Source organism: Gadus chalcogrammus, chromosome 16, assembly GCF_026213295.1.
Source record: "Gadus chalcogrammus isolate NIFS_2021 chromosome 16, NIFS_Gcha_1.0, whole genome shotgun sequence".
Lineage (NCBI taxonomy): Eukaryota > Metazoa > Chordata > Actinopteri > Gadiformes > Gadidae > Gadus > Gadus chalcogrammus.
The window spans coordinates 25,287,906-25,312,905 of NC_079427.1; the positions used below are offsets into that span (position 1 = coordinate 25,287,906).

A 25,000-nucleotide genomic window follows, 5' to 3' on the forward strand; every position below is an offset into this window, starting at 1 on the left:
TCTGGTGCTGCGGATATATTACCCTGGTTGAAAACATAGTAGGTGTGTGGTGGCTGAGGCCACAAGCACAGACACACACTGGCACACATCTCCACATCAGACAGCATGTGTCTATGGAGGAGCCAAACATGACCGGAGCCCTTCAACATGAACAGTGATTACACAACAAGTCTGTTGTGTAATCACTTTACAGAGCATAACTTTATGCTCTGTAAGGTGACCTTGAGTGTCATGAAAGGCGCCCTTTAAATTAAATGTATTATTATTATTATTAACAGCATTATGTGTCGGTCATAGAAGTTCTGGGAAAAGCTGCAGAGCCACAAGCATAGTGATGAAAATGTATAATTCGTTTATATGCCTCTCGTCGTTGGTTATCGCCCTTAGCACAGCCATTTTAAATAACTGTTTCTTCCACCAATGGCTCGGAACACATCAGCCTATCTTGAGATACTTTTGTCCGGGTCTATGAAAGCGTTGCTTCCCTAATTGGAAGAAAGAAAAAGCTATTGTGATTTGAGCCCCAGGATAATTACTATGAAGGGTCGATTGTGGCAGGTAAACAACTCAGCTATATTCTCTGTCCTGAATGCTCACTTAACATTCCGGTCAGAACGACAGGTGAGTCGATTTAGATTGCAAATGGCTCGGCCTAATGACTATTTCATTATGGGTCTTCTATCAACCTCTGCTTCCTATCCCATTATCGGCAATCAATATAAGGGAAAGTGTTTGTGTGTGTGTTTTTTGGGTATGTGCATGCTTATCATGCTCACTGACCAATCAGGTCCCGACACTCCACAGCCAATGGGAGCGGGGCGCAACTGACCGCATGAACAATGTGTCATGATAGCCGTTCAGTGGTGTATGCTCCTTCATCACTGGATCTTTGAAGACGTTTTTGTGTGTATACCAAACAGGAGAAGATAGCTCTGCAGTCCATCAGATTCTTCCTGAGGAAGACTATTTACACCTGGCAAACAGCCCGTTATGGCAGGGGGAAATCATGGCCAACACACACACACACACAAGCACACACACACACACACACACACACACACACACACACACACACACACACACACACACACACACACACACACACACACACACACACACACACCAACCAACAAGTGTGCATGCTGGTTCATGCACACTCACACACACACAACCAACAAGTGTGATGTGATTGTGTGTGTGTGTGTGTGTGTGTGTGTGTGTGTGTGTGTGTGTGTGTGTGTGTGTGTGTGTGTGTGTGTGTGTGTGTGTGTGTGTGTGTGTGTGTGTGTGTGTGTGCGTGCGTGCGTGCGTGTGTGTGTGTGTGTGTTTCATGGTGGGCATGGCCTCAGAGATTGATAAACCCCTCCACTGCTTCCAACCAATCCATTTCAGGCATGGGGGAGATCCAAACTCCATTTGTATGAATTCATTTTAACGGTAATGGCACCGATTAGATGGGTATGAACAGCTCTGAATCTAAATACATGGCAGCAATTCCACTCTCCTCTAGAGATTTTGAAATCATCAATCATTGAATTCATTTTTCATCCATTTGGGGTGTTCTTAATACGATTGGCATGAGGAACGACGCATTCACCTGGGTAGAACAGAGGCTTTCATAATGACTATCTGTGAGGTGCGTGCTACCGCCAAGTGCTATGATGTGCATAAATTAACTCACCTAATCAAGTGATGATTAATGAGCATGTCTACCGTCATTCATTAGCACCATCACATTCTAAAGACCAGAGAAAAAACCTTGTTCACAACACGGCCTGATCGTTGTCATTCCATGAATGGTGGACTCAGTTTTAGATTGTATTGAATCTGGGAGCCAGCCGTCCAAGTGTGTGACGGGAGAACATCTGAGGGGAGACGGCACAGTGTCTGGGCCAGAACTATAACTGAGAGGCGATGAGTTGCACCTTTCTTCCTGTTTCTTGACCGAGTTGGCTGAAGCTGTCAGATGGGACGGGACAGGATGCTTCAGCCATGCTTCCGACTCTGAGAAGTTAACTAGTGCACCTGAGTTTGTGTTCAATGTCAGCCAATTACGCACCTCTTTCACCCAGATTTGAGCTTGTCGCCTGTCAGTTCATCCACTGATGTAAGAGACTAGAGAGCACGCAAAGACAAGGACAATGACACTGACACTCGACACTTCATTTAAATCATTTGTTCATTCATTCAGCCATTCATTCAATCACCCATTAATTTATTTATTCTTTCAGCTATTCATTGATTCATATATTTGCCTTTAATTCATTAATTCATGAATTTAGCCTTTAATTAATTTATTCGTTCAGACTTTAAGTAATTCAGACATTAATTTATTCATGCATTCAGCCATTCATTTATCCATCGCATAGCTGACCTGTAATTATTTTTTGTTGTTTGTTTATCTATGTAGGTGCTGAGGTGGGACATGCAACAAGTTGTGAGGAGACGAGACTCCTGGTCCCCAGCCAAGGGCCCCGTTGTCTGGGGCCACGTGTCGGCTCCTTTGTCTTTGAATAACTGCCTTTTGCTCCCTTTCTCTTTCAACCCTCACTCTCTGCGAGTGTCTCTCTCTCTCTCTTTGTGTGTGTGTGTGTCTCTCTCTCTCTCTCTCTCTCTCTCTCTCTCTCTCTCTCTCTCTCTCTCTCTCTCTCTCACTCTCTCTCTCACTCTCTCTGTCCGTGTGTGTCTCTATCTCGCTCTCTCTCCTTGTGTGTGTCTCTCTCTCTCTCTCTCTCTCTCTGTGTCTCTCACATCTGCTTATCATCTCGTACGCCCCTCCTTTCTATGCTCCCACCGTCTGCAATTGTACAGCTCTCTTTCTTTCTTTCTTTTTCTCTCCCTCTCTCTCCGTTTCTCTTCTCTTCCTTCACTACCCATAGGTCAAGCTCTCACTGGCTGCCCAGCTGTGTGCCTCTGTTGGCCTGTGAGGGGAGAGTCCAGCGGATTAGTGACATGGTGAGGTCAGGCCATGTCTCATCTACCGTGACCCATCATTCATGACCAAACGCAGAGGGCCATGCAATGCAAGCAACAAATATTATTGAGCAAAGCAATGGATATGTAATACTTAAAAAATACTTAGTTGTGTAGCATGTTATCCTAGCTATCTTTGTTGTGTACGGGGAATGGGGTAACCTGGCGATTGTTAGTGCTTGGCACTTGCTTCTATGAACAGAATTACTGTATCAACAGCGATATATTGCTGTTTCTCCTTCTTCTGACAAATGTTTTTATTGTAAGTCGCTTTGGATAAAAGCCGTCATGGAAATGGAGTTGGAATATAAAGGAACATAAGCACAGAACAAAATATATATACAATAGACATGACCTGAGGTTTCTCCCAAAACAGTGTAGCCACTGAAACTCATCCATTTTCTTCTGGACTCAATTTTCTATTTTTTTATGCCCTGCCTGTTTGGCCTTGTAACCACTTCATGAATAATTTGCTGTTCCACAGTCTGGTGGACTAGAACGGAAGGATGGAACAGGACTTCTCCATGTTTGGTATGAATCACCGGTGTGGCCACAAAAACACGAGTGGTACTTTGATGTCCCATTGTCGTGTGTAATGACCACATCCTTGACTTTAAAGGAAATCACATGTGGGATTTAAGTCTTCTAATCCCATTTGAATATGGGCAATCTGAAATCTTTAATGACTTTAATTGTGTTATGGGACTGCAAATTAATAGCAGGCACTTGCTTGTGTCAAATAGTGTGTGTGTGTGTGTGTGTGTGTGTGTGTGTGTGTGTGTGTGTGTGTGTGTGTGTGTGTGTGTGTGTGTGTGTGTGTGTGTGTGTGTGTGTGTGTGTGTGTGTGTGAGTGAGTGAGTGAGTGAGTGAGTGAGTGAGTGAGTGAGTGAGTGAGTGAGTGAGTGAGTGAGTGAGTGAGTGTGTATGTGTGCATGTGTATGTGTGTGTGTACTAAACCTCATACTAAAATGTCGTGCATTCATCAAGCCCAATAGAACCCGCCCTCCTACATCACAGCTGTCACTCAGAGGGATTACAGAGACTAAAGGCCCCTCGACCACCACCAACACCACCAACGCCCAGGAATCACTTTACTATGAAGCAGCAGCGGATTCACAGGATAAAGGGGCCCATCGGATGCATGCACCTCTACATGCATATACAAATGCATTTTGGGCACTCAGGCTTATAAAACAAGGCAAACAACACACCAATGCAAAAATGGATCACATGAGCATGTGCATGGGTACAGACAGCACTGGTGTGTCGGTTCTGTGTAGGGCTTGTACATCACATCACATCACATCGATACCACAGCTGCCATTTTGAGAGCATATTGGAAGGTTAGTAACTATGTTGGGAGTAATGTTTTTATTGAAGATGGTTTAGTAATGACAATGATTTGTCATTATGGTGAGAGATTGTTGTGTATGAAAGTGCCACAGCATTTCTCATGCGACAAAAGTCGCTATATTGAAGTAGGTGTAGGCTCGAGTCCTCTCGATATGGCATCATATCGAGTATCATCGCCATTAAAGTCCCATGATGCCATGTACAAGTCCTACTGGCAGGAAGATTCCTAACACCGCATCTCCCAGTCATACCATTGTGGCAAGACTGGGAGATGCATAAAGAAAGGTATGATGATGATGACGACGAAGATGAGGAAGATAATGGTGCGGTACAGTTTACGATATCCCACCAAGGGGCGAGCGGAGCAGGGAAAGAGGAGGAGGAGGAGGGACTCACCTCCCAATCATGGTAGAGTGCTGCTGCACAGCGGCCTCCAGGAGGCGCTCCAGGATGGTCCATTCTCCCATGGCTGACGGTCCAAGAAGCATTCACCACACTCGACTAATCAGCCCCACTCCCCACTGCTTGCGGCACGGTAGCTAGCGATGCCAGGCCCCTCGGCGAGGTGCCTTGTGCGACGGGGTGGAGCGAGGGCCAGGGGGCGGAGCGGTAACGATAGAGGTATCCTGAAGATCTTCAGAGGCGCATCGTTGTGTTTTTTTTGTTTTACTACAGCCACATGCATGCAAGCACGCACACATTCATCCCTGACTGCATTCAAACCACTTGGCTTTCGAGGTTTTCTGTAGAAGAGGCACACATTCTTGTTTACGTATTCCTGTGTGTGTGTGTGTGTGTGTGTGTGTGTGTGTGTGTGTGTGTGTGTGTGTGTGTGTGTGTGTGTGTGTGTGTGTGTGTGTGTGTGTGTGTGTGTGTGTGTGTGTGTGTTAACCTGACAGGCCCTTCTCTGGGTGTGCACCTGTTCCCTGTTCCGTCGGTTACATCGGTCTCTCTCCACCACTATGTGATGTTGTTGTGGTGGTCGGTCTGCCTAAGCAATCCACCGTCTCTGGGGGGCGCCTGACCCTGATTTACTCTTTAACAGCTGGTCTGTAGCCTACTTTTTTTTCTTTTTTTTGGTCATACGCGCTCACCGGACCATTTGAACATAACGCTCCTGCACTGTCAGACTACCCCTTTGCAGCCTTGCCTCTGATGCGCGTTTCTATTCCTGCCGCTCTCGCATCACCGCACTACTGTCAAACTGTCGGGCGAGTAGCAAGAAGCAGCGCTCGGCGCATATGCATATCCCCATCACTCATTCGTACTCACGCGCTCACTCTCAACTAGGCGCCCTATCCCAGTGACAGCATCTTGTTTTGTTTTTGCTTTGTTTAGCTTTTCCGATGTGTTGTGCGCCCGCTCAAAATATCCTAAGTCACCAGGGCTCCGTGTCTCAGCAGTTCCCGCCAATCCTCCATCCTTTATCGGCCCCGTCTCTTAATCTTCTTTTTCTTGCAAGGTAGACCGCACTTCTTCCCGCCTTCTCTCTCGATGTCTCCTTTCACCCCGGTGTTCTCGCTCGCGCTCTGCCGCTCTTCTCGCTGTTTTCCGTTCAGGTAGCGCGGGAATAAGGCGCTCCTCGCTCACTATCGTTCGCTTCGCGCGGCACCGCTGAACTGAAGCCGTCGGTGCTCGTGGGGGAGAAAACGCGCGCCACTACTCCCCTCACGCTCCCTCCTCCCTTGCGGCTTTTTTCTTTCGCTTAGTGGGGTTTGTAGATGAAAGAAAACCTTTCCTTCCCTTGCCTTTTGGCCTCCTCCCCCTCCCTCTACGCTGTTCACTATTTGCTTTCACTCTCCGTTTGTACCTTTACACCTGCTCCTCTCGCTCGGCTTTCGTTGATTCGCTCCCACACGCGCGTAGCCTTGCTCGGCCAGGCAGCTCGTGCGCGTGTCAAGAGGATTAGCGAGGAGAATCATCTCTGTTCCTCCCCTTTCTCTCTCGGGCTCTCTCCCCAATCCCATATACCGTTCAGCCGTCTCTCCAACACCTCACCACTGTAGCTCAACAACTGTTACATCTTTGATTACGCACCACCACTCTAATCCGAATCGACCGACCATGTTTGTCTTCCTAATTCATGGATACCATTGGGCTAACAAACAAACATCACTCGCAGAGGTGTGTGTCACATCCATAGTGCAGACTGAACTTCATATTTTCAGCCATTCGAGTGTGTGTTGGAGGAGCAAACACTTCAGGGCCTCCCAAAGGGTGGAGGGCCTTTGGGCAAACCGTAGGTAAAAGATTAAGATTTTCCAACTGATTACCCGATAAGAGGCTTTGGTCTTCAGTGTCAAGAGCCACAGGACGGTGTTGTCAGTCTTCAACCAGAACAAGCAAATTATGCTTCAAGCCAGAATCCATTAAGCTCGCTGACCTGCCCATTGAGGGCTTGTGACACTGCTGCACAAATCCTGTTAGGCCTAAGTCACAAATTAACCACTTTTTTATTCACCTTTTTTTTGCATTTCGAAGACTCCATGATAACCTATCCCAGCTTTTACAGTTCCTTATGGTAAATTAAATGCATTTATACAGCACTTTTCTAACCAGTGGCCACTGAAAGCACCTTACATCCAACAATTCACACTGAAGGCAGTGTCATAGGCCTACATGCAAAGCGACTGAGCTCGTCGGGAGCAGTTAGGGTTAGAGGCGTCTTGCTCAGGGACACTCAACTAGTGGGAGCAGGGGATCGAACTAGCAACCTTCCGGTTTACAACCAAATCGCTCTACCTCCTGAGCCTTACACCTCTCCAAAGAGGATAACCCAAGCCATTTTTTATACAGTTCCTAATGATGCATGGTCATTTTGTCACAACCAAGACAGATTGAGCCTTACCCACAGAATCGCTGAATGTATTGGCCGTAATTAGGCCATTCGAGAACCGCACACGGAAAGGATGACATTGGGTCAATCCACCTCAGTAAACCATACACAAGAACGAAAATGCGAGCAATAAAATATTTATTTAAATATTAATTGCATTTCCTAGGGATACAAAACCTGCAAAAACACAACTCCTTGACCAACCCAAGCAGCTTTCGGCAGACACATTTATTTATTTTCATTTATAAGCATCAACCCAACCATTAATGGTGATGGGACCATAGACTTTAAAACGGCCATCGACCACTTGAAGACATGGGTCAGTCCGTGCAAAGCATCTATTGTCTGGGGCGTCCATTTATACGTGGCTTCAAATTGTATACATGTCGATGGTGATGGCGATCAGAACCAGGGGCATCGCCTGCTCCTTCAGTGGCTAATGGAGTTAGGTGATTTCTCTGAATGACCTCTTCTCCACATATTTGATCTTGAGTCTTCGCTTGAACCTACGAGGAAGAAGATGTATGGAATCATCAATGAGATTAAATGAGTCATAAATATGTACAACAATGAGATAATTATATACAACAGCGTTTCTAATCGCCAACAGGGAGAAAGTGGATGGGATTTTTGGGAGATGTATGCAAAGGTGAAGCCCTTACTTTGCTCTCTCCCTGGGTTCAATCAGGTTCCTCTTCTGCAGACTCTTGAACCGGTCCTTGAGGACACTGCCCTCTGGCTGCATGGCGATGGTGGTACAAGAAGCGGCAGACAATGAGACAAGACAGACGCCACGCACGGCTGCGATTCCATCATAAAAATCGAACATTATGGAGAAGGGAAGATTTTAATGGCCAGGAGAATACAAAGGTTCGTACCTTGAGTGTTCGGAGCGATCCCGTCAGCTCGTTGGTCAGCTGAACCTCAAGGTCCTGGGCCGTGAATCTATAGAGAAGTGAACCAATGGGAGAAGCTCAGACACAGACCACGGGCTCAGATGGTCATTTGAATAATTTAATACACAAAAAGTAAAAACATTATGTCATGTAGAGGGCAGCCTTAAGGCTACAGGGATCTAGGTCAATTGCTCCGACTTCAAGCAAGCTTAGAAAAGCCTCAAGTTCACCCATTTGCATCGTTAGAAACCAGTCATATTTTTGAATGGTCTTGCATCATTCCCTCATTTTCCCCTGAGACGAGAGAGACGCTCATTTGTTACCGTGTGACCCATGTGTCCGGTAGATCACACGAGTGCTAAAGAAGCAATGAGTAGGCTACCAAAGATGCAGTCGTTTATTCATAGTACCATCAGGAGGTGCTTTTGGCCGTGTTCTACAAGATATAACACTCCGGAAGCTCCGGCAAGAGACCCGAAGCTCTACATCTAAATAATATATAGACAAGGGTGCATATAACGCTTTGGCGTAACTAACGGGAGATCGAAAGAATTTGAAAAAACAAAAAACATTGAGCAGCTACTTTGGTGTTCGCCACCTGTAAAGAAAAAGGCAGACTGAGCCAGAGCAGAAGAATATATTTTCTTGAAAAGTGGCACCATGGCAAGATGTGCCGTGGCTCGAAACGAATGATAAGCGCACTGAAATGTGCGCTCATATGCGCTGTGCACCGCGGACACACTGGAGAACTGCGCAGAATCAGCTGATTGCAACATTCCTTACTGTGAGATATTCAAACGCACCGTGGTCAAGCTGCTGTAGTTTTAGAAAAAAATAAATAAAGTGGAGCAAAAAGCTCCGGATGATATTATGAATAAACGACTGCGTCGGGTGTTCCGAAGTCTCTGGTCCTTGCACATCATTCTGAAGTCGTGGTTCAATCTGGACTGCAGAGATTCAAAGCCAACGTTTCTTCCCCCAATTCTTTCCGTACCCTCGAATTACATCCGCACCCAACCAGGCCAGCTATAAATTGATATAGAGCCCGAACATTAAATGGAACGCCGGGTAATTACACTATCTGGTTTTGGCGTGTTGCTTTAGATTGCCGTGCAAAAAAAGCACATCATCCACTGTGGACGGTTTAAGTTGACTCCTCTGCTCCTGAATAACCTATCCAGCACCGGAGAAGTCTCGCTCGCAATTGCGCAACACTGTTCAGGCGTCCGACCCGACCCCGACACAGTATTTGTTTTCACCCGTTTCATCCAAATTGTTAGGATCACCCTTCGGGGACCCGAAGGGTGATCCTAACATGACTCTGGCCGAGATAACCCCACTGCAAGTCTTGTTGAGGAAGTACCAGAGACTACAGAGAACCCAACGCAGCCTTTAATTCATAATATCACCCGGAGACGCACACAGCTTTGGGCCGTGATATTGTACATTATATAGATACCAATATATATTATATAAAACGGCAACAATCACTTTCTCCTCCTGCGACTCTGGACTGCAGGGAGTGAAGGCTGATTGGCTGTTCCACCGGTGAAATGCGCCTTTAAGGGTTTTTATAGAGTGGGTGGAGTTTGGAAATGGGGGAGCAGATGCAGGGGTTGACACTAACGGTTGCCCGCTTGCCCGGGGCAAGTAAAACATTTTTTTTGGCAAGTTTAGATTTTTTCTGGTTGCCCGAATGGGCAAGTGGATTTTGGGTGGATGTTAATATAAAAGCTATTTATTCAAATGTTTTTAGAAACGGCAGAACAACCTTTTGTTCCGCAAAACCACACAAAATAGAAGTATTTGCAATTGATCAGCGCGCTGTCTTCTCTTCTCTCGGAAAGCGAGTTAACAGACACGCATCGCTTCAGTGCGAATATAGCCCCGCCTTCTGTCACTCACTCGCAGTGCGGTCTCTGGCAGTGATTCGCTAAAGGTTAGCCAACACAGCTAGCATCTCAAGTGCAGCACCTCCGCGAACGGTTTAGGTAGAAGTTAAATGGAGTAGTGATGGAGGAGTGCAGTTTGGAAGTACTTTGGATTGAGGCAAATTATCAAGGAAAGTCAAGAACACGGTTTTGTGTTTCATAACTGTGCACATGCACAGCAATAGCGATCTTTTTCACGAAATTGGACCCTCACAAACTACTGTATATATTACATGAAAGCTGAGCCTCCACTTATTCCAACAGTCCAAACCATATCATTCTGTGACTAAAACTCGCAAATAACAACTTAAGAAGAAACGTCCCCTTTTCTTTTAACAACCAAAAATGAAGTATTACCTTTGTGATGTTTGTCCACAAAGTTGATTCTGATCGAATAAAACCACCATAAACAGATTATCCAGTATCTGGGCCAAATTTTGCAACTTTTCAATCAATGAATCAGAGAAGGTTTCTTAGGAAATAGGTAAATTGCCTTCAATCAGAAAACATATTCTTCAGCGCAATCTAGTGGCCATATATTTATTTGCGAGTGTTTGGCTTGGTGCATTCTATTGCCCTGAACTTTAAATAGAGGTGTCAAGTGTCAAAATTGTAAGATATCTACCTTATTTGTGTCTCATAGTAAGACAGCGCTCCCAACTGATAACGACCAACTGATACTGATAATTATTTCAGGTGGAAATGTTATCTTCCACTTATGCTGTGTTCCATGGCTTTATTCACTTTAACCAAGTATTATCCCAATTGAATATTTCACTTGCACAACAATCTTTCTTTCAGCCCAAAGATGACATTATCGCCCTTACAGTTGTGGAGATATAATCTCTTTACTTTGGGTATGTTCTTTCCTGAAAAAAACGTTTCCCCTGATATCGAAAATGGTATAGAATATTGATCTTTTTCCAGGAATAGTGTTGAAGTTAGAAAATCCAGTATCGTGACTGACAACCCTACTAGAAACGCGATTGTGATTATTAAGTTAGAGCTACAAGAAACTTGAAAGTTAAAAAAGACATATCTTTGCTACTGCCTCTGACATTTAGTTATGTACATTTGCATCAAATCATGCAGGTCTACATATAACTTGGCGATAGCTTTAATAGGTTGGAACGGTGGACTGAAATCACTTCATGGCACGATGTGACCGCTCGATAAATAAGTAAACAAAGAGAAGTTTGTTATTTTTTAAACACATGTGTGGAAGCTAACATTCAGCTTCAGTCTGAGCTAGGATGATTTTTCTGAGCCCCCCCAAAACCAGGCCGGGTGCCTGGCAAAAAGAGGCCCGTTCACGATTCTGATTATAATTTCGGCAAGTGAACATTACATTCGGGCAAGTTGAACCTGACCTGTACTTGCCCGATGGGCAAGTGCTTTTGAAACCTTAGTGTCAACCCCTGAGATGGTCATTTTCTTCCAAACTAACTGGATCTACCTTAAAATGAAATCCTGTACATTGCACCTATAATAAAAATGCATAAATAAGACTCCTTTACTTGAGTTTGCCGAGACGCCGGGGCCTGTACTTCTCGGCCTCCTGGTTAGCTCTGCGCTGTGTCTGTCTCTCCTTGGTCCTTTGCTCCCTCTGCCGCAGAGACACCTTGATGGAGCGCAGCTGGAACAGCTGCTGCTGCTGGCCCGTCTTGTAACGTGAAGCAAGACGGCGCTGCTCCTGTAAGGTGAAGGAGGAGGCTTTACCGTTACCGCTAGCCAATGGCAATCGGTGTAGATATGCCAACAGAAGCCAATGCTTCTGATTTCAAAAACAATCATTTCATTTTGGTTTTTCACAGCATTAAGCGTATTGCATGATTAAGTAAAACATGCAATTCATTCATTAATTTAAGTCAAGTATTTCAAGTTAATATTTAGAGCATATAAACCAGAGAATTGTGCTGTAGGGATGACCCGACAATTATAGACTATTCCATCCTGGACGGCATCTACCTAAATGTCCTCAGATCCCAGGAGACCGTTAACAACAGTTTCCCGAGCACCACCTGGAATCTTCACATTCCTTTTAAAGGGAATACTGGGAGCGCAAGGATGGAATCATCACTGGACATTTTTCCCTCGACTAAAAATATTGGAATCACCTAAAGCGTTTCCTCTAAACAGCCAAAATGTAAATGAATGCCAAAGATCCTTAACACTGAGAAGAGTGATTGATTAGTTTATGACACAAAATAAGAATGTGGCAAAGAATAGCCAAGTGGAAAATCCAGTTGCCCACCCACTGGGTGTAGTAGGCTACAATGCATTCTGGGATACACATACCTTAATCTTCTGCACACGTTCCTTCTTCCTCTGCTTCTCCGTCTTCTTCTCGACTAAATTAAGGATTCCCAAAGTGCAGGCACTATTGAAATCATTAGCATCATAGTCCTCTTCTTCCAGACCTTCCACCTGCTCTTGGAAGATGCTCTCCTAAAAAATAAAAATATTCATGCATTAAGTAATCATACTTTCTGGGCACATACAAAAATGGGTATTTTTGGACGATGAATTGTGGCTTGTGGGTCGAAGACGTACCTCTGTGGCCCTGTCGTCTTTGTCGTACGCCAGCTGTTTAATTATTTTGTTCTCCTCTTTTTCCTTCTTCACCTCCACTTCATGGGCCTTCAGCAGCAAGGCCTGTGTCAGCAGGTAAAGGAGGAGGTGCATTAGACAGTGCTCCAAGACACAAAAACATTCTGGGATACAGCTCGTAGATGGACGATTGAGCTGCATTTTCATCAACCTTTGAAGCCAGCAGATCACTAGTCTGGCTATTGCCAGACCAAGCTCAAATCGTAGATTGCACGTTGGTCTCGGGAAGCTGCTGTCATTTTCTTAAGCACAAGTCGTTTTGCGTACCTGTATCCCAGTCATAAATATTTGGCCTGTTAAGCCCTTTGCGACTGTAATGGTGATTAATTTGATGATACAAATAAAAGTTAATCGAATCTCACAGGCCTAGTTCAAGTGACTGTACGCAATTGGCTGTTTGCCGTCGCTTCTCTGTCGTCATTGTGTTAAACCAGCCAACAGCTCGCCACAGGGAAAAGCCTGCTTGGGGATTGCCTCACGCAAAAATGTATCAGAAGCAGAAAGAAATGTGTTGCTCTTCTCCAGACCCTTGTGCAGGACGAACTCAAAATCGCTGGCAGAATGGGCGGGGCTACCCAGTCTAGCAGATCACAGGATAAACCAAGATATTTACATAAACATTAAACTACAAGTAGATATTTTAATATCCTCAGATCCCAGGAGACCGTTCACAACAGTCTCCAGAGCACCACCTGGGAATCTTCACATTCTCCGTAAAGGGAATACTGGGAGCGCAAGGATGGGTTCATCACAGGATAATTGCCACTCAACTAAAAATATTGGACTATGTTTTTCTATTAAATGGCTAAAATGTAACTAAGGCCAATAAACTCACAATATATTTGGGTCATTTTAGAAGTCCACATGACCGAATGCATTTTCAAAAACTGGTTGTCTTTTTTTGCGTACCTGTATCCCAGAACCAGGGGCAGTAGGGACAGGTCATTAGGCTGGCCACTACCATAGGGAGTCAGAAGCAGGCAGAAAGAAACCAGTACCTGATGGGAGAAGAAGTCTGGGTTGTAGGAACCTCCGGGGGCGATAATCTCCACAGCTGGAAGAAGGGAGGACTTCTCGTTCCACTTCCACCCACGCTGACACACAAGATGAAGCCATTAATACACAGTACACCCAAGATGGAACCAATGGTTGAGCTTTATGGTTGTAGTCTTGGCAGCCAGTGAAAATAAAAAAAATAATGTATTGCCCGAAACTTTGATATAGTATATTTCAGTCGTGTATTGACATCGGATGATTGGTTTTGCTCACCTTGACCGGCGCCTTGCCAGTCTGACGAAGGTACCATGGGTCACGGGTCTCTTTGGCTGTGTGAATAACATAAGACAGGTCAGTAACATTAAACCAAGTATTTAACATAGTAAGCATTTCAGCCATAGAGATAAAATAAATAATCAACCGATGGAGCCTTCAAATGTAGGTTATTTTTGTATACACGACTTTCTGCTACAGACGATTTTGTACCCAAATCCAATTCCTAACTCTTACTACAACACCATCAAGATCCTACCCATGGGCTCAACTACAATCTATATTAATATCCTCAGATCCCAGTAGACCGTTCACAACAGTCTGCCGAGCTCCACCTGTGTGTCTTCACATTCCCTGTAAAGGGAATACTGGGAGCGCAAGGATGGAATCATCACAGGACATTAACACCCCCCCCCCCCCCCCCCCCCCCAAACTAAACCCCATTTTATTATTTTCAGTTCCCAGAAAAGAGTCCATTACTTTATTAAATGCATTGCAGGTAGGCAGATTTGGGGTACAGAATGGACATTTCCCTGGTCATAAAACTCACTCTCTTGTCCCCAGATGTCATAGAAATCTCTTGTGGGGTTGTTGGGGGCGTCTGCGGCAGTCGTCTTGGTCGGCCCGTCAACCTTGGTGGGCGGTCTGTGTTTCTTTGGCACTTTGCCTATGGCGGCCAGCTGCTCCGCCTTTTTGGCCACGTTGCGCAACTTCTTAGCATTGGGTAACTGGTAAGCAAGGATACTGGGGAGAAACAATTACATTTACTGGTCAGAAAAAACATTTTTGGTTGTGATAATCAAAGTGGGCAAGTTTCAGACATAGGGTAAATTTGACCCCGTCGCCTTAGTTAGAGGAAGATTCTTAATACTGAAAAGAATAAACAGTCTTGCAAATATCATAAAAATACAGAATAGAAAAAAAAATAGAATAGGAATACTATATCCATAGCTTAGGGTGGAGGTGTTGCCTAGTACATGGAGAAATGCATCATGGCAAGTCAAAATTCTTTCTTCAAGAGTTGTGAAACTTACTCCTTGGGCACAGGGACGAGCGAGTTGTTCTTCAGTATCAGATCTACCTTCAGGGGACGCGATGCTTTCCGTCTCCCAGTAGGTTCCACCACTCCAAGAAGAGACAAAAGCGATATTATCAAACTACCTTACTGTTAATGCAGGAACAATGGGGATGCCATTATGAGTGGTTAACAGCTTGCCGGTCGTTTTAATGTTTACCTGTCTGAGTTGCAGCTTTCTTGTCACCGGCATCCAAAAAGAACAAGCTCTCATCCGATTTATCCGATATCAGGCCTCTGTCAATAAAATGGTACAATTTTAGTTAAAAGTAATTTTTCCATTAGCTTTCAACGCCCAATTAAGATAGAGCAATACATACAATTCATCTATTTTGTGTCGACATAACAATAAGCATACAGATGCAAAACATAAAGATTGCATTATATTCCAGTCCATCAAAACTGCTTACGAAACCAGGAAAGAATAGCATCACCACGTCGATGGAGGTAAACAACGAAGGCCCCAACCTGCGCTGCTGATTGTTTCTGGTTGAGTCCAGTTACCGCCAACATAAACTGCATAACGTTATAGCCCGTGTAGTGGAAATTGTAGCCCGTGTGTAGGACATTATAGCCCGTGTGTTGGGCGTAGTCGAGGCCACACTGGTTGAAGAAAGTCGAGCGACCAATGAATTCACGAACACGTGGAATTGTTGTGAATACAATTACAATCGTTCAACAAGTCCTTCGAAGAACAACAATATCTCGAGACTATTTTTACATCTATCGGCCATTGTTACATAAATGAGCAGAGTCTAAGAGCCTTATTGATGGTTTTAAAAAGGTGCGGAGAAGTAGACGCGTTTGCTTACCCTGTTGTCCTCTCCTGAAGTCGTACGTCTTCTAGGAAGTCCTCGACATCGTTTACATCAATATGCTTGTTCCAGTTCTTTTTCTTGTTCTTATTAATACGCTTTCTCCGATTACTAACCAAATCTTCCGGCTTAATTGAAGTATTTAAAGTCATAAAACCAGGCTGCGACGCCGCCACGCGCTTCACCCTCCTGTTCGGCGCCATGTTGGAGTGAGAGTCGAGGGTCTTCTTTTATGGTGCGAATATGGGGTTGGAAGCGAACTCAGCCACTGCGCCCCCAAGGGGAATATATAGGACACGACCGGAAGCGCAGATGTTAATTGTGTCATTTTGTAAATGTTCTATATTCACGTGTGGCTCTATTCATGCATGAACAAATTTTCACTAATTCATTAATGCATACATAAAGGGGAATTCATATAATTGTATATATAATGGCATTCGTATGGATACCGTACGAATTATCCAAATAAATTAATTCGTTTGTTACAACGTTAATTCGTTCAATTAAGAATAAAACAAACGCTGAATAATCGTTTCAATATGCATGTTGTTATATGGTATTCTTCTAATAAGACATGGAAAAGTCAAGTTTACTTGTTGTCGTTTAACAGTTTAACAAAATCTAAGCTTTAGCCTACACGTTATATTTGGGAGCCCCAAAATGATAACTTGTAACTTGTTGAATGAGATTGAATGCAAGTGTGTGTGTGTGTGTCCTGGGTCGTGTGTGTGCGTGTCTGTTTGGAGGGGGGGGGGGGGATCAAGAAGTTTAATTTCAGCCCCATGTAAAATGTTTGTTCCTAGTGCATCATGGGAAACGTGTCTTCTATCATTTTCCTATGTTCTCTTTTACCCTCCCTTCATTTTATTGAGAGAACAACGCTTTAGAGACTCGAAAATAAATCCCAAATTCAAAGCTGTTATCTTCTGTAAAGTTTTGAGGGGTAAGTGTGAAATTTTTCGTAAAACCTTAATATTTCCTCTGCTGTCGTTACATTTAGTGGATGGGCATGTTTTGTTTTTTATTTTTGATGGAGAAGAATCGCCAGAAAGGCGATCATTATCAGCCTGGTAGAGGAGACGCGGGTCTCAAAGCTCTTGGTGTGGTCGATTTTGACTCGAAAATGCGGCCAAAGTGAGGGGTCATCTAAGAAAGGGTTGTCCATAAATAGTTCCTTAAAGGTGTATATTTTCTATTTTTAAATTCGGATTCAAGTTCCATGCGGTCGTTTTCTATTATTCGGTCGTTATCGTGTTCAGTTTCTTCTTTGGAACAACGCTTTTCCTTCCCGTTTACATTCTCGTTGTAAGCAGCCAGCAGTCATCTTTCTGGGCGCTCGTTTCACTTCATAGCGCAGCCCGCGCGGGCGGGAACAAGTGGTTTTCCGACGAAATAGCTTATTTGGATTAAAAAATCAAGGCTAGCGTGTACGCGGGAGAGCAAGACCAATGAAACGAGCCAACCTGTCTTTAGTCCGCAGGAGGCGGGGTTAGTCGTTTGATCCTCTTTGCTGCCATTGGTTACATTTCCAGACAGGTCCAACCCTAATGAAAATGTCTCGATGCTGATTGGATTGAAATGTAAATACAAACGTTATGATTTGCTACCTAAAATGTCACAGAAAATGGTAACATTGCATAAGCCTCCTCCTGGATACAATTGGCAGTATATTTCGAATTTCCTCAACTTTGATAGATTTCCTTTCAGATTGATCTGATGAAAGTCGGAGAAAATTAACAGATTGTAATTGGATCATGTAGGCCTAATTACATTATGCCGAATCCCAAACTTGCCTACAAATTAATTAGTATAGATTTTCAAAAGTTTGTTTTTTTTTCATTTTTCTCAGGTGATCTCTTGAAGCCATGGCCCGTACCAAGCAGACCGCCCGTAAATCCACCGGAGGCAAAGCCCCTCGTAAGCAGCTGGCTACAAAGGCTGCCCGCAAGAGCGCTCCGTCTACCGGGGGCGTGAAGAAGCCTCATCGTTACAGGTAGACTGAAGTGCCACATGTTTACCTTTTTTTTTTTAAAGAAAAACGGAATAAACAGTTGGAAACCCTAACCTTTGTCTCAGGTTTAATTTAGCTAATGAGAAACCGGCATTAAGCAGCCTAGTGTATGTACATGGTTGCATATGGATACAATTTACTTTAATCCTTTTTTAGGAAATGATATTGCCATTGGAAGATATAATTATTTCCTTACTTTTAATAATTTTGTGCAAAAAACATCTTCCTCTCCAGACCTGGAACCGTGGCTCTGCGTGAGATCCGTCGCTACCAGAAGTCCACTGAGCTGCTGATCCGCAAGCTGCCCTTCCAGCGTCTGGTGAGAGAAATCGCCCAGGACTTCAAGACCGACCTGCGCTTCCAGAGCGCCGCTATCGGAGCTCTTCAGGTGAGAACCGCGTGACTCTTTGTCCTGCATGCTAATAAACGGACTGTCTGTGAAAACTTGGGAGTCGCAGGTGTTCCCTGGGGAGCCGCGAGGAGACGGCCCTTCTAACTCTTCCCTGTCCCTCTCCCTGTACAGGAGGCCAGCGAGGCCTACCTGGTGGGTCTGTTTGAAGACACCAACTTGTGCGCCATACACGCCAAGCGTGTGACCATCATGCCCAAAGACATCCAGCTGGCCCGTCGCATCCGCGGGGAGCGTGCTTAAGATGCATTCACGTTGATCATTTCCATTTTCCTCACATCCCCTCACCACACATCTCCCTACAATCTTTACTTGTAGTTTGGTTTGAGGTTCTATATACTCTTGATTGTGTTAACTGTAAACTGTGCCGTCACGTCACCTTTGGTGCTACTAGTAGCAAAGTCTGCTATAGAATAGTGTTAATTATGTTTAAATGGCATGGTAATAAAACAACACACTAGGCCTACTTAAATCCAACTAACCAGCTCCAGAGAACTATTATTGTCCTTATGGTGGAGTTGTTATCAAGAAAAGAAGACTGAGAAAAGTTTGGGTTCTCCAATTAGCATAGGAAATGGCATTTTCAGTCTACATTGGTATGGTTGATTGATATTATCATCTAACATTGTGGTATTTCCTTAAGAGATTTGGTGAAACAAAGTGTTTTCTATGAAATTGATGTATTTCTACTGTTATTGTATAAGCATAGAAAATTACAAAAATATCATTCTGGCTGCCAATTTGAAATGTCATTGTTGTGTAATGACACTGCATGCTTTGGTAGACTAAAAGCGGCATATATGTAGCAGACAGACCTTTGTTGATGGTTTATTTTTCAGCCTTGTTATATCCAGGTTATGACTTATGGTTTCTCTCTCAGGTTGATATGATAACCTTTGATTTTTTTTTACTACTGTTTTTGATTTATGTCGTCTTTTTTATTTTTACAAATATTTGTACTCAAATTCATGCGCAAATATAACAAAACATAATCTTGTGGTTAAAAAATTCGTTGCAAATACATCGTCAAATGTTTTATTTAAAGCAAAACGGTAGAAACTTATCAAGTTCAAACATGTTAGCGGATTCCAGTTACCACCTTTCGTGTTTAACCTTTGAATGATAAACATGGTAGTTATTTTTAATCTGCACACTATGTTATAATAAGCAAACATTCTTAGAGAAGATCATTTAAAAGTTTTCAGGAACACAATTTGATTGCATAAATACTACAAAACATCTAAGGTGAGTTAAAAAGAAGTATATAAAAAACGAAAGTCAAAGTCATAAGAAATTTCTGATCGAAGTGTCAGAATGAGAATTACTTTTATTACATCTTATTGTACAAGTAAACAAGAATAACATTCTATGGTTTGGTTCCTCAACAACCACTTAGCAGCAACAATACAAGATAAAGTAAAAAATTGAAATGTGTAAAAATGAGTAGCTTTTTTTCTAAACAATAAAATTAAATACTACGGATTACTATTAAACTATATATATATATTATATTACTCTATATAATAATAAGCAAATATTCTTAGAAAATATCAATTAAAACTGTTCAGGAACACAACGTGATTGCATAACAAGGCCTACTACAAAACATCAACAGTGAGTAAATAACAAAAGTTTCATATACCCCCCAAAAAACAGGCAGTTTTTAAGAATACAAAAACGTATAGTCAAATTCGTAAGAAAGTGGGTATAAAGTAGGTATACCTAAACGTGTCGTGGACTCTCACTGTCAACATTGGAGGCCTTGTTTTCAGCTCGCAGGAATAAATAAACAGTTGCATTGTGGGACCATTGATTGACGTGGCGGCCATTTCCCCGCTGGACGCTCACTTCCCATTGTGGGCACGAAGAAAAACACAGACAAACCGAACACTTCTCCCGTAGTACCGAGACATTACTCCGAGGTAAGTGCACAGCAAAACAACTCATGCAGCATGCTGTCGAACTTGTTTTCTTTTCTCGGGTGTTAAGTTTCGAAAATGTATTTCGATGTTTTCGGCCATGCTGTAGTTTTACCGGTGTAAAGAAATAACAAGCGGCGGGTGAAACGACGCGGAACGTCGCCTTTCTGCTCGCGCTCCGACGAGGCGGAATTCTCTTTCGAATTATGCGCGCGGGTTCAGTTCGGTTCTACGCGGCTGACGGGGACCGTTTGGCTCCCGTGAGTGACCCTATGCGTTCCTTATCATGTCTTCTTTGGTCATGTAATAGTATTTGAAGTGGTTGACCCTGCTCACGTTTATAAAACCGCAGTTTTTTGTGTGCTACTCCCTTTGCTCTTCCGCTCTCGGTCTTTATCTCGTTGGCGCATCAGCCCGCCGCCATCATCACCCGGGTGCGGACTCGGAGGCCTAGTCGTGACGTCACTCGGACTGCCACGCCCACTTCGAGCAATGGGGAACGCTGATTGGCTATGGCAAACATTGCACTAGCCATGCGTGGACTATTGTTGTTTTTTTGTTGTTTTTTACCAGTAGCAATTTTGCGTATCTGTTTGATTGAGAGGATGCTGATCAATACTTTTTTATTGTACTTTTGTATGAGCCTTTGTTTGTTTACTAATTAAATAGTTTGGAAAGTCTGTGATTTGGGGCGCGAGTGAATGTCTCCGGTTTTTCTTTCTTGAGAGAACTAAATATGAGCGAGAAAGCTTAATAACAAATTCATTATAGATATACTGAGCTTAGTTTACTCTTTTCTTTTTCTCAGGTGATCTCTTGAAGCCATGGCCCGTACCAAGCAGACCGCCCGTAAATCCACCGGAGGCAAAGCCCCTCGTAAGCAGCTGGCTACAAAGGCTGCCCGCAAGAGCGCTCCGTCTACCGGGGGCGTGAAGAAGCCTCATCGTTACAGGTAGACTGGCCGTCCTGTGCAAACCAGTTTAACAGCCATTGATTATGTCTCTGGATGGCCTAATGTCTACCCAATTACCACGATTGGAGGATTTGGAACTTTCAAAAGAAAATAAATTGCCCAAAAGCCATATATTTTCTCGGCCTGTCGTAAGTGCTGTGTAAACTTAGGTGTCATCAAAGTGGGATAGGTTTATTTTTATACTCGAAACATCATTCAAATAATTCAACTGTGCAAAACTCTCATACATTTACATTGCATTTATTTATAACGTACAATTAAACTAGTTAATATTCTTACTACTATTATTGCAATTGTAAAATGTAGGATCATTTCTCAATATCAATATTTACATTTTTTATAATTTGTTATCATTTGAATATAATGCATGAACTTATTATTATTTTTTTTAACATTCTTTTAAGAATGTTATAAATGTTACAAATTTTCTATGCTTCCATGCATATTTTAACCTATATGGGAGAAACTAAAGAAATCCATTTTCCAGCTGGGGATCAATAAAGTACATCTGAGGTGTACAGCGGTGGCCCCCTATCAGGTCTAATGGTAGTGCACATTGATGAGCACGGGTCACCAAACCTCCTAACATTTCAAAGGCCTGGAACCGTGGCTCTGCGTGAGATCCGTCGCTACCAGAAGTCCACTGAGCTGCTGATCCGCAAGCTGCCCTTCCAGCGTCTGGTGAGAGAAATCGCCCAGGACTTCAAGACCGACCTGCGCTTCCAGAGCGCCGCTATCGGAGCTCTGCAGGTGAGAACGGCGTGATTCTTTGTCCTGCATGCTAATAAACGGACTGTCTGTGAAAACTTGGGAGTCGCAGGTGTTCCCTGGGGAGCCGCGAGGAGACGGCCCTTCTAACTCTTCCCTGTTCCTCTCCCCCGTGCAGGAGGCCAGCGAGGCCTACCTGGTGGGTCTGTTTGAAGACACCAACTTGTGCGCCATCCACGCCAAGCGTGTGACCATCATGCCCAAAGACATCCAGCTGGCCCGTCGCATCCGCGGGGAGCGTGCTTAAACCCTCTCTCACTCTCCCTTTCACCTCTTCTGCTGTTTCACCTCCTTTCCTCCCTTCCTTCCTTCACCCGTTTATCTTTTCCCCCCCGTTCCATCCTGCTCCCTCCCAGTGTCGGTAGTATGTAGAGGAAACTTATATGATTATATTATGAATAAAGTGTATAGTTGTGTTTTTCTTAGTGCTCTTGGCAGCAGGCTTTTAGGGTACTCTCTTTGTGTGCATGTACCTGCTCTGTGGTGATCAGGCCTCACCTGCACACACTCACACCAGCGCACGCTCGCATGTGTGTCTGCGTTGGCAGTCTTCAAGCTATGCCTCAAGAAGTGTACCAATTCAATAATAAAGGTGTTATTTTGTGCACAGAAAAAGGAATAGATTGGATGGGACTGCGAATGGAGGGGGAACGGACAGGAGGCAGGGTCTGCTGGGTGTCTCTGCTGCCCAGCAGGGTGCTAGGAGAGCCTCACTCTCTGCTCCTGCCAGGTGCTCTACCTGAGTAGAGGTAGTGTCCAGGTCACGGGCTGCAGCCACTTGCTACACTCCCGCTAGCAACGCTGGAATGTAACTGCGCCCCGTTGTGTCTGTGTGTGATGGGCAGCTCTGATCAGCACCGCATATTGTATACAATTCATAAAGTATCTTTTGAAGAAGATTGATTTTATTACCGTATATTGATCGTCGCCGTCATGATTGTTCTGTTTCTGTTTTTAATTTGACAATAACAGGCATGGGGTTTTCACTGCAGACATTTTGTGAATGACTTGAGGATGGGGGGTGTGATTCAGATACAAATAAAACGTTACCTTTTTCTACTGACAAACAAAGTCATTGTCTTGCTTAGGCAACCAAAGATAAATCTTTAAAGATTATTTTCCTAATTGACGTAACATAATCCAGTTTCTTACTGTTCGGTTCAAATTGGCTGTACTTAATAGTATGAGCCAAAGCATGAACATGGATGTTAAGATTCAGAGATATTTTTTAAGACTGGCTAGGTTTTGATCCAGGCCTTTTATGCAAAGGTTTGTTGCGATTGGTACTTACTCCAAAATAAGGCGAAATATATTTTTTGAAAAATGAACTGGAAAATGTGAAATTGTATTGTAACTCGATGTTAACTCATCACAAATTCTGAATTCGCCTTTCTGTATTCATTCCCCCTGGCTTCTCCTTCAGATCCATACATCATCTGTGTACCTTTTCTCAGGTTCTCATCTTTTTTACTTAAATCTGTACATTTGATTTTCTCAATTTCTCATTGAAATACATAACTTTTTCTTTTTTTACTTTGGGGATAATGTTTCAATTAAATATTTGTATTTTCAAGATTTGTCATATGAGGTGGTAATAAATTGATGTTATACGAACCCATTTGATGTCTGAATTACAAATCCTTTAAAAATACACCATCTCAATAAATTAGAATATTTTGGAACAGAAAATTGAAAATCATATTTAAATTCATTACACCCAAAGTGAAATATGTCAAGCCTTTAATTGTTTTCATTTGGATTATCAGTGTTTTATCGAGTCCAAAGTCAGAAAGCCGTCTATCAGGACGTTTTAGAGCACTTAATGATTCCTTCATTTTCCAGCAGGACTTTGCAGCTGCCCACACTGCCAAAGTATATGTATAATAAATACCTGGTTTAATGACCATAGGACTAGTGTGCTTGATTGGCCAGCAAACTGCCTGATCTCAACCCCAGTCCTCACAATATCTTGGGAGGGAGGATCTACAATAGATTATAGGCCAACTATAATGGCGAGAGTTCAGGGATACCTGTTTTTATGGCATGCCTGGCGAGTTCTGTATCGTTGATACGAACCGTGTGTTAGTTGGACGAAATTACCACAAGGGGGCGTGCCAGCACCATAATGGTTTCGTAAAGTTCGAATTCTAACATGTGCGTCGAGCTGAAACGAAACAAGCTATGGAACATTGGGTGGAAGAAGGAACTGTTATTAACAGAAAAAAACATGCATAGATGACAATGATGACCACACACAAATAGTTTAGCATTTAAAGATTGATATTCCCTCATGTGTTTACCATCATCAATGTTTGATTTCATCTCCCTAATTCCTTAAAACGAGACACACACACACACACACACGCACGCATACAAACACACACACACACACACACACACACACACACACACACACACACACACACACACACACACATACACACACTCATTTCCACATAATTACATTGATGACTCCGTGTCCTCTGTTAAAATCATTACAATGAAAACACACACAGACAACAGACATAATGAAACACCAAAGCCCTAATCCTGTTGTTTTGAACAAGCATCGTACAAACCTAGGCACGTCCGGGCACACGCACACACACACACACACACACACACACACACACACACACACACACACACACACACACACACACACACACACACACACACACACGCTAACTCAACATTCAACCTTCCAATTATTCTGTCCACTTTGTAATTTTCTATTTTAAACAAAAAACATAAGGAAATAGACAATAGCTTGCAGCCATTTTCCCATTGTTGAAAATCCAACTTAGTCTCAAATGCAAAGTCATGTTTCATGAACGAATACATGGACTCCTAATAACTCTAAGCAACTTCAAACTCATCACACAGCTGTTAAAATAATTGAGAATCGAGATTGGGATCTTGAACAGAACATGTTCACATATGTGCCTAGTGGCATTGTTTTTATTGTTTTCTGATCCAAATGTATGGACTTCTCTCAAGTAGAAGTAATCATTTAGCAGTTTGTTAACTGGAAAATCTTAACAAAATGCAGAATATGAGGGGTCCTGTGTTTAACCTTGTGGGGGTTAGGTGGGCTTCTAGTACACTGTAGGTTTGAGGAGCTTATTGTATGAATAATTACCATAAATTAAATCAGAC

General features: G+C 43.3%; 4 protein-coding genes across 6 annotated transcripts in view; 2 read left to right on the top strand and 2 right to left on the bottom strand.

The window, feature by feature from the left end:
• The window catches only part of LOC130406163 (gap junction delta-2 protein), a 21,036-nt gene extending 14,961 nt beyond the window's left edge, over window positions 1-6,075 (bottom strand). Inside the window, exon 1 of the mRNA XM_056611584.1 lies at window positions 4,723-6,075. Coding sequence (XP_056467559.1) covers window positions 4,723-4,814 — 92 coding nt within the window. The 5' untranslated portion in view covers window positions 4,815-6,075. The remainder of the gene's footprint in view (window positions 1-4,722) is intronic.
• A 1,190-nt stretch (window positions 6,076-7,265) lies between these two features.
• nop53 (NOP53 ribosome biogenesis factor) lies at window positions 7,266-16,024 on the bottom strand. The gene is made up of 12 exons (XM_056612211.1): window positions 15,756-16,024; window positions 15,104-15,180; window positions 14,903-14,993; window positions 14,419-14,612; window positions 13,869-13,924; window positions 13,598-13,693; window positions 12,543-12,644; window positions 12,288-12,437; window positions 11,507-11,682; window positions 8,041-8,107; window positions 7,825-7,901; window positions 7,266-7,668 (listed from the first exon to the last, which is right to left on the bottom strand). Exons 1-12 carry the CDS (start codon window positions 15,959-15,961, stop codon window positions 7,608-7,610), a joined length of 1,353 nt encoding a protein of 450 aa, XP_056468186.1. The 5' UTR covers window positions 15,962-16,024; the 3' UTR covers window positions 7,266-7,607.
• Window positions 16,025-16,614: 590 nt separating this feature from the next.
• On the top strand, window positions 16,615-19,335 carry LOC130406556 (histone H3.3A). 2 transcript variants are annotated; one of them, XM_056612212.1, is made up of 4 exons: window positions 16,615-16,704; window positions 17,611-17,754; window positions 18,007-18,160; window positions 18,296-19,335. In XM_056612212.1, the coding sequence occupies exons 2-4, from the start codon at window positions 17,627-17,629 to the stop codon at window positions 18,422-18,424; spliced, it is 411 nt and encodes a 136-aa protein (XP_056468187.1). In that variant the 5' UTR covers window positions 16,615-16,704; window positions 17,611-17,626; the 3' UTR covers window positions 18,425-19,335. The 2 variants fall into 2 exon arrangements, with proteins under 2 accessions (XP_056468187.1, XP_056468188.1); XM_056612213.1 differs by lacking the exon at window positions 16,615-16,704 and adding an exon at window positions 17,428-17,517.
• LOC130406557 (histone H3.3A) lies at window positions 16,633-23,767 on the top strand. Of its 2 annotated transcripts, none has more exons than XM_056612216.1 (4): window positions 16,633-16,704; window positions 20,909-21,052; window positions 21,670-21,823; window positions 21,960-23,767. In XM_056612216.1, the coding sequence occupies exons 2-4, from the start codon at window positions 20,925-20,927 to the stop codon at window positions 22,086-22,088; spliced, it is 411 nt and encodes a 136-aa protein (XP_056468191.1). In that variant the 5' UTR covers window positions 16,633-16,704; window positions 20,909-20,924; the 3' UTR covers window positions 22,089-23,767. The 2 variants fall into 2 exon arrangements, with proteins under 2 accessions (XP_056468191.1, XP_056468189.1); XM_056612214.1 differs by lacking the exon at window positions 16,633-16,704 and adding an exon at window positions 19,995-20,103.
• The last annotated feature ends 1,233 nt before the right edge of the window (window positions 23,768-25,000 follow it).

Excerpts from the sequence above, each read along its gene's own strand:
- nop53 (XM_056612211.1), bottom strand. The coding sequence starts at position 15,961 with ATGGCGCCGAACAGGAGGGTGAAGCGCGTGGCGGCGTCGCAGCCTGGT. Across the intron at positions 15,181-15,755 it reads CTTCAGGAGAGGACAACAGG|AGGCCTGATATCGGATAAAT; the intron begins GTAAGCAAACGC and ends TTTTATTGACAG. Across the intron at positions 13,925-14,418 it reads TGACATCTGGGGACAAGAGA|CCAAAGAGACCCGTGACCCA; the intron begins GTGAGTTTTATG and ends TTATTCACACAG.
- LOC130406556 (XM_056612212.1), top strand. The coding sequence starts at position 17,627 with ATGGCCCGTACCAAGCAGACCGCCCGTAAATCCACCGGAGGCAAAGCC. Across the intron at positions 17,755-18,006 it reads AAGAAGCCTCATCGTTACAG|ACCTGGAACCGTGGCTCTGC; the intron begins GTAGACTGAAGT and ends CTTCCTCTCCAG. Across the intron at positions 18,161-18,295 it reads CCGCTATCGGAGCTCTTCAG|GAGGCCAGCGAGGCCTACCT; the intron begins GTGAGAACCGCG and ends CTCCCTGTACAG.
- LOC130406557 (XM_056612216.1), top strand. The coding sequence starts at position 20,925 with ATGGCCCGTACCAAGCAGACCGCCCGTAAATCCACCGGAGGCAAAGCC. Across the intron at positions 21,053-21,669 it reads AAGAAGCCTCATCGTTACAG|GCCTGGAACCGTGGCTCTGC; the intron begins GTAGACTGGCCG and ends AACATTTCAAAG. Across the intron at positions 21,824-21,959 it reads CCGCTATCGGAGCTCTGCAG|GAGGCCAGCGAGGCCTACCT; the intron begins GTGAGAACGGCG and ends TCCCCCGTGCAG.